Here is a 15,598-nt window from a genome sequence, read left to right as displayed (position 1 = left end):
CCCCCCTGAACCTCTTGCTACTATGAAATTAAATCATTGGATTTTTACCAGCAATATGTAGAATGACTGTACAGCATTAGAAAGATCATGGACCTAAACATTGTGGAATCTGTAGATAAATGCAAAATCCCAAAACAACTTTCAAAAGCAACTTGAACCTCCTGGGGATTATCTAAAACCTATAATGGGATTGGCCACTGGATGTCCCTCTTCACTTGTGTTGGGACTCTTGTCAGCTGAAGGTTTCTTTAAAAATGTGAACTGTGTTTCTTGTAGAGAGCTGTCAGATTCTAGAAAGTTCCGTACATGTCAGTGTCAGGATATTTTATGAATCACCCAGCCCTTGACAGACTTACTAGATACAACCTTCAGATTCTCATCAGTGCACATCAGAGTGGCAACATCAGACTGTGAGGCATCATTGTTTCCTCTTGCTATTAAGGAACACCTGAAAGGGGAAAATATTTAATTACAATAAATACGTGATGTTTATGTGGTTGCCTGGTTACAAGCAACATCTGTGATGAGAAGTCAAGGGAGACAGGAAGGCAGGTAGTGAGGAATAAATGGCTATCTTATTTGTATTTGGACTGACGATTGCCTTCTCTTAGCTCCTTTGCGGCTGCTTTTAATTGACTAGGTGAGAAAACCTAGCTTTAAAATGAGGGGCCTGCCTTATAATTCTCTGCTGTTTAAGGAGCTGCTCTTCAGGTTCACCGTGATCTTATGGTCACTTGGTAGCAGGGCTGTTTTCAGCACATCCAGGGTTCAGATCAGGGAGAGATCTCGTTTCCCTTGTGCTGTTTTCTCTAGTGTGGTAAACTTATTTTCACTGCCTATGTCCATTCTGCCTCCGGAAATACATTATTGGAGTTGTTATGAAAACATGAAAGACTTAGAAGCTCAGGTCACCTTTCTTGTGATCTATTTCAGAAGTATAGAGTTAATTCTTCTTCCCTTATTAGAATCATACTTCCAGGTGTCACTGAGTGTGATGTTACAAGGTCTATTTCATAACTGAAATCAGAATAATAATTCTAGCTTAGGTGAAATCTCGGTTATGCTTTGAAGAGACATTTTCAGTGTCCAAATGGCTTGTGGGATTGAATAAACCTTTACCTCTTGATCTAGGTAAAGGCTGTTTTATTTTCTTAGTAGCAAGGTAAGGATGTTAGACCTGAGCTTACTTGAATATCTGACTATTTTGTTTTTGTTTTTGTTTTTTTTTTTGGAGAAAACTGCTGAAACCTCTTGCGTGTTGTTGTATCTGCTTTTATGATGGGATTGCCTGGTCCTGTCAGTAGAATTTGGGTTTCATTAACTGAGGTTGATATTACTGAGTGTAGTTGGCCATTAATTGACCAAAGAAAGAGTTCGCTGTAGAGTGAAAAGCAGCATGTACTGGTGGTTGGCTGAAGGTCATAATCATGAGAACATCTCTTTCACAAGAAGGGAGTCATTTGCTTAAAGAATGAATTTAGCCATCAGTGTTATTTACTGTAATGGTGGTTCTGTACCTGTGCCAAATGATGATATGTGTGGCAGAATCTATTCCCATCATGCCCAAATATACCACTTGTTCTATAGTTATGGGGTCCATTTGACTTGTAGTTATCTAGTAGCACAATTACCCTAGCTGAAACTTCTGTGCATCCCAACGTTATATGTTAGTTTGGAATGGGTTTTTTTTGTTTGTTTGTTTGTTTTTACATATGGCTGTGCTATTAAGAACTAGTCTAAGCAGGGTATTTTGGTTCATTTTATGAAAATGATTTTTTTAAAAAAAGGTCCTTGAGGTTTTCATGGATTTATTGAATTTCTCAGAAAGCTCTCTCATAAGCTGTACAAAATGATTCCTAACCAATTGATCAGCAGTTATGCATTTGTGCTACTGACCCATGAATTCACTCACTGTGGCATCGCATACATAACATATACCGTTATTTAAACATTAAGTCATATTAACATTTGGTAACTTACCACATTATGGACCAGAAGCTGTGATTTGTATCCAAATAATTCACAGTAGAATCCAGTTATGTTGCTCCATGGAGTGTTGTTGGATAGAGAAAGAATTGCTTATTCTTTCTTTATGCTTAATTAAAAACATAAGATACATCTGCCCTGGCCAGCTTTTTAATCCCAGGATTCAGACTGCATGGTCTTTGGGCAACTCAATAAAATCTAGCAAAGGGCTCTATGAGTAAAGAGCTTTCCATTTGTATTTGTTTATCGGTAAGAGCTGTTGACTAGTATTTGCTTCTTTTTATTTTATTTTTTAATTTATTCTAAACAGGTGGCTTGCTTTGGTGAAGGTATTCACACAGCTTTCCTAAAGGCAATGCTTTCCACAGGGTTTAAGATACCCCAGAAAGGCATCCTGATTGGAATCCAGGTAAGTTGGTGTTTGGTTGCATGCATGCCGCTGGGCACATGCTAGGAGTGGCTGGGAAAGGACCTTAACTGTGGTATAAAAGAGGGGAGATTTGTTTTAAGCTCCACTAAAGAAAACAGCAACTAATAGAAAAAATGGACGTTTGTTCTCTATATGTTCCCTGAGTTTTGCCTTTTTCCATTGCAGCAATCAATACAAATAAGTGAATAAAGAAACAAGTCTCTAGTGAAAAGGGTATTTGTTCTGAAAAGGATTTAGGATGCCTTAAACAGGAATCTCTTCTATTTCTTCGTTGTATCTTTTCTCTGTGCTCAGCTCTTAGTTCTTCCTCCTTAGCCCCTGAACGTATGTTTTCCATAAAGCTGGGTCTCACCTCTTCTTTCTCTCTGTCTCTGTCTCCATCTGTCTCTTGACTTTCCCCTTTGCCAGCTCATGTCTGTGGTATCCACTGTCCCATCCATAACTGTCACCTTTATCTTCATCCATCATCATCCCGTATTTCCAACCATCTGCTGGATACCTCTCTCTGGCTGTCTCAACCGCAACACATCCCCAGCTGAAGCTGTATGATCCCTTCCTGGCCTGTGTTCCTTCCTTCTTTGCCTTCATTCATTCATATTTCAATTTCTACTAGAGATCTTGCACAGCCTATAGTGGGGAGATGCCTCAATAAACTTATCATAAGTTGAAAATGTCAGAAGCCAAAAATGTGCTTAATATTACCCACCCTACTGAGCATCATGGCTTAGTGTAGCCAACCTTAAGTGTGCTCAGAACACTTTATGTCAGCCAACAGTGGGGCAAAATCGTCTAACATAAAGCCTGTTTATAATAAAGTATTATATACCTCATGTAGTTTACTGAATACTGTACTGAAGGTGAAAAGCAGAATGGTTGTAAGTGTATGGGTTGTTTAGCCTCATGCTTGTGTGGCTGACTGGGAGCTGCCGCTAGCCCACATCACAACAGAGAATCCTACTGCGTATCGCTAGCCTGGGAAAAGATCAACATTCGAAATTCGAAGTATGGGGTTGGTACTGAATGTGTATAGCTTTCACTATTATAGAGTTGAACTTTTTCAAGTCGAGGACCTTTGGTAAATGTCAAAGATCCAAAGCTGAAGAAGACATGGGCATTACTTGAAGGATTTTCTCACTCTAGGACTGATTCAAAGTTCTTGAAGGGAAGTAGCTTAATGGGCTTTAAGAAAGTTAGCAGAGCCCAGCCCACAATACACTGGGGAGGTTCTTGAATATCATTATTTGGTAAGTCTTCTAAGTCAAAGCAAGGTGAAATAATTATAAGAGAATATCTTTATACAATGAAAAGGGCATTATTGGTTTATTATTGTACATCAAATAGAAATCTTAGGGCAAAAAGGTAGTCAGGAAACTTTTATTACTCCCTGGAATAACTATTGCAAGAATGTACAGACTGTTCTGTTTATAAATTTCCTGAAAAATACTAAATGCTTTCCACCTGGTCATTCACTTACATTTAAGATTAGTAATTCTTGGGTCCTATAAAAACAATAGATGGTCTTAGATATCACTCCTGCCGTACTTTTAATAAGCTCAAACCCTGCATGGTTACATAAAAATCAATAAAAATATAATTAGAGCAGTACCATGTATTCTCAAGCCTGTGGGTGATTATTATAGATACCATCTCATTAGGGTGTCTTAAGCAAATTAGACTCTGGAGACTGGATGGGTAGTGGCTTTGGAGAAGTTTTTGCAGAGAGCAGCTTGGAATTTTGCTTCATAAAGGTGCCAAAAGGGAGATGGAGAACAGTTAGAGCAGAGGCTAACAAGATGACTTGCAATTGTGAAGCATAATGGCAGTTTGGAGACACATCACACCATATGAGAGTCTCATCATGTTATAGATGAGTATTAAGTATTATTAAGTCACAAGTGTGAGAGTATTTGCCCAACTTCCAGTTACGGCTTAAAGTTTAATGTGAGACCTGGGGGCATTCAGAGGAGACCATGCCCTTAGTCCCCATCTTCACAACTAATCATAATAGTGCTAACATTATAAAATACCAGTTTAAGAAGGCAGTGATGTATAAAATTGTGCCTGTTTGGTTCTAGTGCTGCAGGAGATATTAAGCAAAAATTAATTCGATCCCTATGAAGTATTTGTGTGATTTTGGCATCAGTGAACAGAACTTTTTGCTTTATGGGTGGAAAAAAAGAGAGGGTTTTGTAGGGTAAAAAGAGTTTTCTCAAAGGAATGAGGTTCTGCCCACTGAAGTTTTTATCTTTCAGTACATTCTTTTTAAAAGAGATCAGTATTGCAGCAGCTACATGAGCTCTTGCAAAGAACTTTTTACTTGTGTGTGAGTGCACAACGTTAGGGCTTTAGATATGTGTCTGTTTTAATTACAAAGTTTAAAGAAATGTTTAAGGGATGCCTGGGTGGCTCAGTCAGTGGAGCATCTGCCTTTGGCTCAGGTCATGATCCCAGGGTCCTGGGATGGAGTCCCGCATGGGGCTCCTTGCATAGCGGGGAGCCTGCTTCTCCCGCTCCTTCTGCCTGCCGCTCCCCACGGCTTGTGCTCTCTCTCTGGCAAATAAATAAATAAAATCTTCAAAAAAAATAAAGAAATGTTTAATATAAAATTATATTTAATAAAATATTAGTAGCTGTGGTAGATTTGATCAGCCGGAGATGGACAAGAGTCACTTTCTGACCTACTCATTGTGGGCGGCAAGGAAGAGCTGCTGCTCCAGCCATTCAAGGACAGCCTCTCTGTCACCATCTGGTGGATTTTCACTGAGAGTGGCTTTTAAAAACGCATCATAAATTTAACCTAACAACATGACAGTGTATACTAACTGGAGCATTAATAGCTAGAAAACTCACTGGGTGTCTTCTCAGATAGCATGGGACCAAGTCTAACCCCAGCCTTTTACCTAGGCTTCCTAGAAACTGTGGACAAAGTAATTAAGGTTCCATATTTCAGTATGCATTGTACTTTTAAAAAATCATTTTATTTAACATGATTCAGCATGGTCAGAATAATTCACATAAACTCATTCAAATATATAAAGTCAGAAGTGAGAACGACCTGAAAAAAGGACTGCTAATGTATAAATGGGCTTTAGGGCCAGTAAATACAAAGGAACACATTTTGTTGAGTTCTTGAGGGAAGTTCTAAGAAAGAAATCCACCACTGCATTTTGATTTCTTAAGATAATCATTTAGCCTGATGCTGCGTAGAATTCATGCACAGAGGAGTGCTGGTAGCCAGCACCACTGCAGTTAATTTGCTTTATTATTCCTTCATGGAGAAGTGAGGAGGATAGTCAGGACCTGTCCCATTTATTTGAAGGAAAGGCCTTTTCACTTTATCTCCCCACTGTGACCCAGCTTCCTGCTATGAACACAAGGATTTAATTGAAGATAACTCATTCATTTTCACAACAGGTTGCAAGAGAAAATTGGGGGAAAAGAGAAATTACGGAGGAGCCAGGAAACATTTTTTTCTTATTTTTGGTAGTTTAACACATATATTTTTTTTAAAGATTTTATTCATTTATTTGAGAGGGAGAGAGAATGAGAGAGAGACAGAAAGAGAGAGCATGAGACGGGAGAGGGTCAGAGGGAGAAGCAGACTCCCCGCTGAGCAGGGAGCCCGATGCGGGACTCGATCCCGGGACTCCAGGACCATGACCTGAGCCGAAGGCAGTCGCTTAACCAACTGAGCCACCCAGGCGCCCAACACATATTTTAAATAGTAATGTATTACTAACAAGTATCAGCCACTTTTTAACATTTAGTAAATAGAGTGTGTGTGTCGGGGGGGCACACACATGCTAATTTGTTATACTGTAGTCTTCCTAACCTTTTCTTTTCTCTCTCTTTCCCACCCTACTCCTTTATACACACAGACTCTGTTTCTGCCCTCCCAAAGTTAAATGCTATGGGACAAATCACCTGGGGAATTTGAAATATTCATAACATCAATTGTATATAACTAGAACTTAGCGGCGGGGGGAAAAGTCAAGATTTAGATTTTGTCAAAGGATTCTTGTCAACTTAACTATTACATGCCCTGGTTCTCTAACAAGAGGTTTTCCATAGGCCTAGATCCTAACATAAGAAAGGCATAATGTAGGTTTATATGGCAACACAATCATCCTTGTTTTCCCTGCAATATTTCCAGACTCCTTTCATCCTATCAGGATTTATTTTTAGTTGCTATGAGTAGGCACTCTGCCCTGTTTTGAAGTTTTCTGGAACACCCTTTAACAATAAATGATGTACTCTAGAGCACATTAAGAGCACTCACTGTTTTTTCCCCTCTGATTGGGCTATTCAGCGATGTTTGTGGAGTGGCGAGCACCATCCTGACATCTGCGCTTCAGCATTGCTCGGAAACACAAAGCAAGCATTTTATTTGAAAAAGACAACTCCAAGTGACATGAATAACCTTTTATCTTCAGTACAGAATCATTAGGAACAGCCATAGAGTTGTTGATGCGGACGTCCCTATAAAGTCCACAGCACCACACAATAGTAACTTGGCTTTCTGTTCTGCAGCCAGAAGTTGGAATAATGTGAAAATGATAATTGGAGGAAATGTATATATATTTTTCATTTTAAAAGGACTTTCTTATAAACATTTTCCAGGGAATAAATCAGCTTGTACTTTTCACCTTTAGTAACAAATGGTTTCTTACCCAGGTATTTTCAATCAGCTATTAAATCCGGGGCTACTCAGATGCAAGCTGACAGCTGTAATTTCTTTTTGTAGAGAGGCTGTTTTATGTGTCACAAGTGTTCAATACATGTTTGATAGAAGTTTATAATGTGGCTATGAAAGCCAACACCCCAGACCAGACGGCAGAGTGGTTCCCCGGCTGGGAACTGCCAATACTGTCATGTCGGATATTTATCTTTTCCACTTGGGGGACAGCATTGAAACAGCTCCATAATGAGGTTCTGACTGGTGTCTGCAGGTCTTAGAGGACTTGCTGACTTATTTTACTTTAAAATAGCAAAGAAAAAAGTTACATTCTGGTACTCCTTCCTCAACATTTTTCATTGTGACTTTGGCCAAAGTTAATGGATCTTCACCTCAGATTACAAAATGAGTGAAGGATGGGTCTCCTAGTCCCTCTTCCCTCCTATGCCTAAACTTAAGTGTGCATCAGAATCACCTGGAGGGTTTGTTAAAATGCAGATTATTGGGATTCACTCTCAGAGTTCCTGATTCCACAGATCTGAGGTGGGACCCAAACATTTATACTTTTTTTTAAAAAATATTTTATTTATTTATTTATTTATTTGAGAGAGAGAATGAGATAGAGAGAGCATGAGAGAGGGGAGGGTCAGAGGGAGAAGCAGACTCCCTGCTCAGCAGGGAGCCCGATGTGGGACTTGATCCCGGGACTCCAGGATCATGACCTGAGCCGAAGGCAGTCTCTTAACCAACTGAGCCACCCAGGGACCCACATTTATACTTTTTTATAAAAGATTTTATTTATTTGAGAGATAGTGACAGAGATAGCGAGAGAGAGCAGGAGCTGGGAGGAGAGGGAGAAGCAGGCTCTCTGTTGAGCAGGGAGACTGATGCGGGGCTTGATCCCAGGACCCTGGGATCATGACCTGAGCCAAAGGCAGATAGATGCTTAACTGACTGAGCTACCCAGGTGCCCCTTTTATATTTTAAACAAGTTCCCAGGTGATGCTGATTTTCTGGGGAACCACATTTTGAGGACCACTGTGCTTGTGAAAGGATATATTTTTTAAAGATTTATTTATTTATTTTAGAGAGAGAGTTTGGGGGGGGAGGGGCAGAGGGAGAGGGAGAGAGAGAATCTCAAGCAGACTCTGAGCTGAGCACAGAACACCACACAGGGCTCAGTGCCACAACCCTGAGATCATGATCTGAGCTGAAACCAAGAGTTGGACGCTTAATCAACTTTGCCACCCAGGTGCCCCTGAAATGATATTTTAGAAAATGGTTTCAATGTTATGTTATCACATGGCCATATATTATTAGTGACATTTTGCTAGGGGAAAATTTAAGAAATTGAGAATAGTTTGTTCAATACGTAATGCATCAGTTAATAAATAAGTGGTTGGACAACTTTATGTTGCATCTTCTACTGTGCTCTGGTGCTTACTTAAGTCTGTCTTGTGTTTAGCAGAAGGTTGCAGTGTATTGTTCCAAATCAGGGAGATCTGACAAAATTCAGAAGTTCATTTAGAGTATTTCATGCATATTTACTACATTTCAAGGAACCTTAAAATGTGAAGAGACCTAAAATGCCATCCAATTCAGTCCCTTGCTTTCCAAGCAGAATCAAACTTGAAAAGTCATTGTCCTCTTCTGCTGCCTAACCTATTCTTAAGGAGACTGCCATATGCCTCATTAAATTACACTAATGTCACTGAGTTACTCTGATTTTATACTTACTTATTTCCTTTTTTTATGTCTAGCCATGAGCTTCTTGCACCTAAGGCCCATTTCTTCCTGTTTGGTCCTAAGCAGGAATGGAAAGCTACTATCCTGGGCATGGTTACAACTTGTGTTCTAGAAAACTGTCCATGAATAACCCCTGAGCCTACCTTAGCTGAGATTCATCCAGTTGCATTTATCTTTTCTATTTGCCAATAATTTCCTCTCATAAAACTGCAGTTCTGGGATTGAGAGGGCCTGAATCTGAAAGAATTTTATATCTGAACATAGTCTTTGGAGTCTTTTCCTAGGATTTAGATCTGTTCTCAGAAAGCCTCTGCAAGTAAATATTAGGAGGTTTTATGGGCTGAACATTATCAAAATTGTGCAAGGATCTTGATATGTTTTATTATCGCAATTCTTGGTTTCTTTGAGACTCTGAAATAAGATCATCTCCTTGATTTTTTTTTTTAGCCGTTACTAATATGGTTTCTAAATAGATTATAAAACATTTACCGAAGTAACCAAATTATTTCATCTGTTTATAAACTTTTTACAAGGGAAAACAGCCAAAATGTGCAGCCAAAAGGCAGAATAGATATGTTTTTAACTGTGTATGATTTTCATATTCTATTTATCTCAGTTACTCAAACATTCAAGTTAATGAGGTCAAGGTAAGGGACTGACTTTGGGGTAGGCCACTTAGCCCTTTTTTTCTCTCACCCTGACCACTGTCTTGCAAATACTGGCTTGTGGTCACAGGAAGGGGGTAAGTTCAGATTGGAAGAACTCTGGTGACAATGTGTAGGAGTCCAGGGAAAGCAGGACCTGGAAACCAGATGGGTCCTGCTGAGGCTCTAGGAAGTTCACAACGATGGGCTCTAAGAACATATCTGAATGGTGAGATGGAACATGAGGGAAGCTTGTCTGGAAGTAAAATATATGTGAGGAGGAAGTTGGCTTGTATTTGAAGTATGACAGCCAGTAGAGGAAGCCAGGCTTGGAAACTAGGGTGCAGGGGCAGGAATCTAGCCTCTGGGAGGCTGAAGAAACAAATATCTTAATAATAACAATGAATACTTAATGAGAACTATTAATGGACAAGTAACCTTGTACAACAACTATTAATGGACTAAGTTCCTACATGGACACTTAAGTAATGCTTACTTATGAATTAACTCATTGAATAGTCACAAGGACCTGTTGACACAGACACTGTTACTATTTCCATTTAACAGATGAGGAAAGTACATCACAGAGAGGTTAAATAAGTTGCTCAAGGTCACACAGTTTATTGTAGAGTCCCAAGAAATAGATACACTACTATGCTCACTGCCATTTTAAAAAGGAAGAAATGGAGACTCAAAAGACAACTTTTCTAAGGACACACTAAAAATGAATGGTAATGCCAGGATCTCAAAGGCAGCTTAGTGACTCCAGAGCCCATTCTTTTACTCTTTACTTTAAAGTTAATGCAAAATTGAGTCCAAAATGGTTGACTTATTGAAGGGAGGTTTGCACAAGCTGCTAGGACAGGGCCCAGTCTCCTAAGAGCAGCACCAAGTTAGAATTCAGCCGGTTGAGCAGGCAGAACAATTAGCAAGGCTGACCTGGTGTTGGACTCCTACCCCAGGTGTCTTTAAATTCTCCCTGACCTGGGGAAGGATCCCTATAGGACTGAGGTGGATCTTAATCTGCAGACAGACTAAGTGGATGAAGTAGAGAGTAGAGAGGAATTTGAGGGCAAGGTGAAAAGTCAGACTGTAGAGAGCGAGACAATGTGGGTGTAATCTTATCTATATCAGAGAAATAAGTAAGAACTCATACTTACTATAGGAGGATTAAAGGATTGAACTTGTCACCTTTGAATCTAAAGCACCTGGCAACATATGGCATTGCCTTGGATGATGGTGTGAGTAAATACCATATTGCATGTGACTAAAAAAAAAGCAGTGTATCTAGAAAGTGAATTTTGTCAAATTCTTTTAATTTCAGCAATCATTCCGTCCCAGATTCCTTGGTGTGGCTGAACAATTACACAATGAAGGCTTCAAGGTATGTAATATTAATTTTTTCCAAGTCGTTTTCTATAAGCATTGAAATCTATTCACAAAAGAGAATATTAATGAATCTTAAGGAATGAAATACCTCAAAATATATCCTTTCAACTTGAAGGATTTAACTAACGTGATTAATTTCAAAACTTGAATAGACTAAAATTATTAGAAAGACTAGTTTTAAGTTTTAACAAAGGTACCATAAGCTCCACAGGAGTTGCCAGCTAAAAACTTAGAAAGTTTAGTTTACGCAGAATTGGGACAAAGGTCCAGTGCGTTTCCAATATATCTTTCCTTTTTCCTTTTCTTGTTTCCGTATGAAGTCATAGTTTCCAGCTGTTGCAGTTATAGGCAAAACTTCTTTGCCACAAATACCTCCATGCAAAGCCCGGATCAGTAAAACAAAATGATTCCCAAGGCTCAGAGTGGGCCTGTGGTCATGGGGCTTTGTTGATTTGATAACAATGAATCCTCAGCCATGAATAATTATTTTTTTTCTTCTACAAAAACAGTTAAAGTTGAGGTCATTGAATTGTTCCTTAGACCATTTTAAAAATACTTAAAGTGCCCATGACTCTGGACAGAGAGTCCAAATCTCAATTCATGATATTATTGCTTCTCGTATACACCACTTTCTTATACTCTATGTTTTAAATGACAGATGTGTCCCAGTAGGTTTCTTTGCTCCATGAAAGCCTTCCCTGTGATACAGTAACTGACTTTTCCATTTTAAATGCAGCTCTTTGCCACGGAAGCCACGTCAGACTGGCTCAATGCCAACAATGTCCCTGCCACCCCAGTGGCATGGCCCTCTCAGGAAGGACAGAATCCCAGCCTCTCTTCCATCAGAAAGTAAGAACTGGGCAGAGTTCTATCCTCCTACAGATAGAGGATTACCTTCGGGAACTAGTATGATGTGAATACTTCACTTCACCCTATTGCAAGTCTTCTAAAAGTCCTCTTAGCCATTTCAGATGAATAAATCTGTGGATTTATTCATCTGAATTATTTATTGTAAAATTTCATTCTCATGAACCATTCTGTTACTATAACATACAATGCCATATGTCTACGTGGTGATACATAGCATCTTTCAAGATATTTTCTAGTAAGGGTGCTTTTCTGGATGGACACCAAGATCTCAGTGATGAGAGTCAGAGACATGAAGAATGTAATGCAGCGCTTTATATTTTACATCAAGCTTATATTGTATATAGATGTGTATATCAAATATAAGATTGACCTGCTGCATTTCACTGAGGTTGTGCGTCAATAAATCAGTCCAATTTATTGAGCACTTGCTATATGCAGGAGACTGTGGTGAGTGCTAGGATAATGCCATCCATTGAATTACCTAATTTACTATTCTCTGATCTGGTTGGTTATTATGCCTCAGGCTATGTCATCATTAGATTTGGTAAGACATATTATTTTAGTGCACTATGTGAGTCTTTAGGGACTACATTACATCAACACTTATAGAAATATGTGGCATAGGTACATAAGAGATAATTCTTAGTTGTTCTAGGATATTACAATCTAGTAGATGGCTACCATTTGTTAGGGCTCTCAAGAAGGCAACCTATAAATCATTATCAAATTAATAAAAGAAGGGCAAATTGTTCAGACCTTAGTAGACTTCCAATGAAGCTATAAGCACTTGGTTAGGACTTTGTAAAACAACAATTAGCATTACTTCATGTTTTTGATGTTTAAATGTCTCCTAGTATGTATAGCAGCCCAGCAACAGAATGTGAAGTGATTTAATTCCAAATCAGGTGATCTGTGTTCTCCTACCATTAGCTGGAGGCACTGGGAAGAAGGCAGTGAGGTAAAGTTAATCTGGGAGTTGGGAGTATGGAGGTGGAATGGACTTCAATACTGGAGAAAAACCTTGTAAAATGAGTAAATACCTATCAAATTACCAATTCTTCTATGGATAGATGAAGCATTTGAGAAAGAAAAATCTTTCCATTTAATTAGTTAGACTTTCACCAGAATTCTTTCAAGAACACAATAAAAAATTATAACCCCCAAATGAGTGTAATTTGAACATCTACTTAGGAATAGAGGGCAAGTGGCAGTCAACTCAGTATGGCATTGACTTGAGTGGCATAAGAGAATAATTACTTCAGTATTTTGAAAACTAATTATAAAATATACATTGCCACCTACAAACTTTTGTTTATTTTGATTATTCTTCCAGATTGATTAGAGATGGCAGCATTGACCTGGTGATTAACCTCCCCAATAACAACACTAAGTTTGTCCATGATAATTATGTGATTCGGAGGACAGCTGTTGACAGTGGAATTGCTCTCCTCACTAATTTCCAGGTATGTTCTTTTCCTTAAATATAGCTACGTGCAGGTTTTTATTTCTGTGTCACCCTTAAGAGTATTCATCAGCATATGCACATCCCTCTTCTCCCCTTCTTGTAACATTAAGAATGGAGAAGGATTTTTAAATAGAATCTAAAATAATGGTGCTATTAGGGTAGGTCATGGCCTAACTGAGACAATTGGTGACCAAGCAATTGAAATAATCAAAAGCCATGGATAGCCATGCTCTCTCATTAGCCATACAATTATCTTTTAAATAAAAAGTGTGGTGTGGCATGGAATAAAGATACAAACTTTTATTCCACTGTTTCTAAATGAAAGGCACCATAAAAGAGCAACAGGTTAATGATAATTGAAGATCCAGACACAGTGCAAGCACTTGTCCAATTCACAGAAAATGATCACATGAGGTATGCTTAGTTCCACTTGGACATGACCCACCAAATTTATCACGGAGAAGAACTGTACTTCAAGACTCAGTAACTTTCTACCCATCATATTTTTTTCCCCCTGAGTCGGTTTTAATCCCTGGGGGAGTTGAGGGGCAGGGATTAGCTTATTCATGGTAAGGTCTGAAATATAGGAGAAAGTCCCGAATAAATAAAAATTTTTGTGTCTTTCATCACGTCCCCTTGGAAATTGGGAGCGGAAACTGACCTTTCACTCCTGCTTCATTAAATACTCACTTTCGTGGTATGTGGGTCACTAAGATTACCACCCTTACATTTTCAGGTGACCAAACTTTTTGCTGAAGCTGTGCAGAAATCCCGCAATGTGGACTCCAAGAGTCTTTTCCACTACAGGCAGTTCAGTGCTGGGAAAATGGCGTAGAGCATAAACACTCAGCTCCAGCTGAAATCAACCCAAGCCCCACTGGATCTAAAGGAACTGACTCTCCAACCATCTTCCATAGAGACAAATACTGATACCAAACTATTTCAGTTTACTTGGTTATGCCTTAATGTTCTTTTCTTTCACAAATTGTTGTCCGTCACTTTTTACAAACCTTGCTTAAACTCCTTCCTAAATAACTTGTTCTATATGAGAATTCATCTATTTTCTAATGCCTTATTTTTGGTGGGCCAAGGTACCAAGAAGTACCTACGCGCTTCTTTGTAGCTAATATTTTATGGTGCTGATTAGGGTTGATCAAGGTAGAAAATGTCGCTGCTCTATCTTCTGAACTATTACTATATATACTTTCAAGACACTATTGTCATTCCTTTTAAATAGCATCTGCCACACTCAGGACATTTTAACAAGCCAGAATACTATAAAAATTTGTTAAAACGAAATATGGATTTAATTTATGAACCCCTTCATCAGGATGTTTGTGTAATGTATCTTTTTGATAATTATTCCCAATTCTCTGGCTCACCCAGGAATATCCCTAGTCCTTTTCATAGTACTGACTTTGAGAAGTGGCAGAGGTCTTTAAAGTATGGATTTCTTTAAAGGACACTGGTTTGCCGTTTTGTGTTTTGGAGTATGTCAGTGGATAGTAGATACCGCTGAGGTGGTTTTCTGTTCTTGTTTTCCTTTGGATTTTAAACCAGAGCCAAGTGAAATCTTCAGATTGATACCATCTCTCTCCACCTCTACCCCCACCCCAACTTTGGAATAACTTGGAAGTTATGTCCACTCCCTTCAGATTATGGATTCTGTTGATTTACGAGCCCCATATTGCGCTATGAATTCCACACATTTTAAACACCAGGTCCCCATTCCTTCTGCCTACAAGAAAAGTCCTTCCTACAGGGCAGCCTGTGTAACTTTTAAACATTTTGTGTATTACAAGTGCTCTAATTGTAAACTTTTAAATAAAATGCTATTAAGAGGTGATATGTTTGTATTCTTGCATTTTATTTTATTATTTTCTTAACTTCGATTTAACTGATTTAACAAAATCAGTTCACTTCTCTGATGAAACACGGTTTTGAGCCGCTTTTTCTCTAAAAGCCATATAGGATATAAATGAGGAAATTAATATTAAAAATAATGATACCTAGGCTGTTACATTTTTTTTTCTTTTTCCCTCACCTTGTTTATAAGTCTCATTAAAATTTATTATGTTGTTATATGGTTATATATTGTCTTTGATCTGAATCCTTTCAAATATATACAACCCCGCACTGACTAAAGATTGCCACATAGATATAATAAACTTTTAAACAAATGTCTTGCATAACATAGAGAAGTACTTGACCCTATCAGAAGCTGATCTGTATCGCCTGGTGGAGATAGTGCTAAAGGTCCCATTGTAACCATATCCCAGAAATACCACCTAAAATGGGGCTTTGTGAAGGTCCTAAGATAATGATGGCGTAATAGTGTGTATCCTTTCCCTCTCACCCCATAGTCAAGCGATTACCACTTGATATAGATTTAC

At 38.6% G+C, this 15,598-nt stretch overlaps 1 protein-coding gene across 1 annotated transcript in view; it reads left to right on the top strand.

The window, feature by feature from the left end:
* CPS1 (carbamoyl-phosphate synthase 1) overlaps positions 1-14,040 on the top strand; it is a 120,730-nt gene extending 106,690 nt beyond the window's left edge. The window contains exons 34-38 of the mRNA XM_028112173.2: positions 2,297-2,395; positions 10,806-10,865; positions 11,607-11,719; positions 13,074-13,203; positions 13,942-14,040. Coding sequence (XP_027967974.1) covers positions 2,297-2,395; positions 10,806-10,865; positions 11,607-11,719; positions 13,074-13,203; positions 13,942-14,040 — 501 coding nt within the window. The remainder of the gene's footprint in view (positions 1-2,296; positions 2,396-10,805; positions 10,866-11,606; positions 11,720-13,073; positions 13,204-13,941) is intronic.
* The last annotated feature ends 1,558 nt before the right edge of the window (positions 14,041-15,598 follow it).

This window comes from Eumetopias jubatus, unplaced genomic scaffold (genome assembly GCF_037043125.1).
Source record: "Eumetopias jubatus isolate StellerSeaLion01/CBP00866 unplaced genomic scaffold, mEumJub1_p1.0 scaffold_3, whole genome shotgun sequence".
Classification (NCBI taxonomy): Eukaryota; Metazoa; Chordata; class Mammalia; order Carnivora; family Otariidae; genus Eumetopias; species Eumetopias jubatus.
The sequence above is the reverse complement of the archived record's forward strand: the minus strand, read 5'-3'. Positions and strand labels throughout refer to the sequence as shown.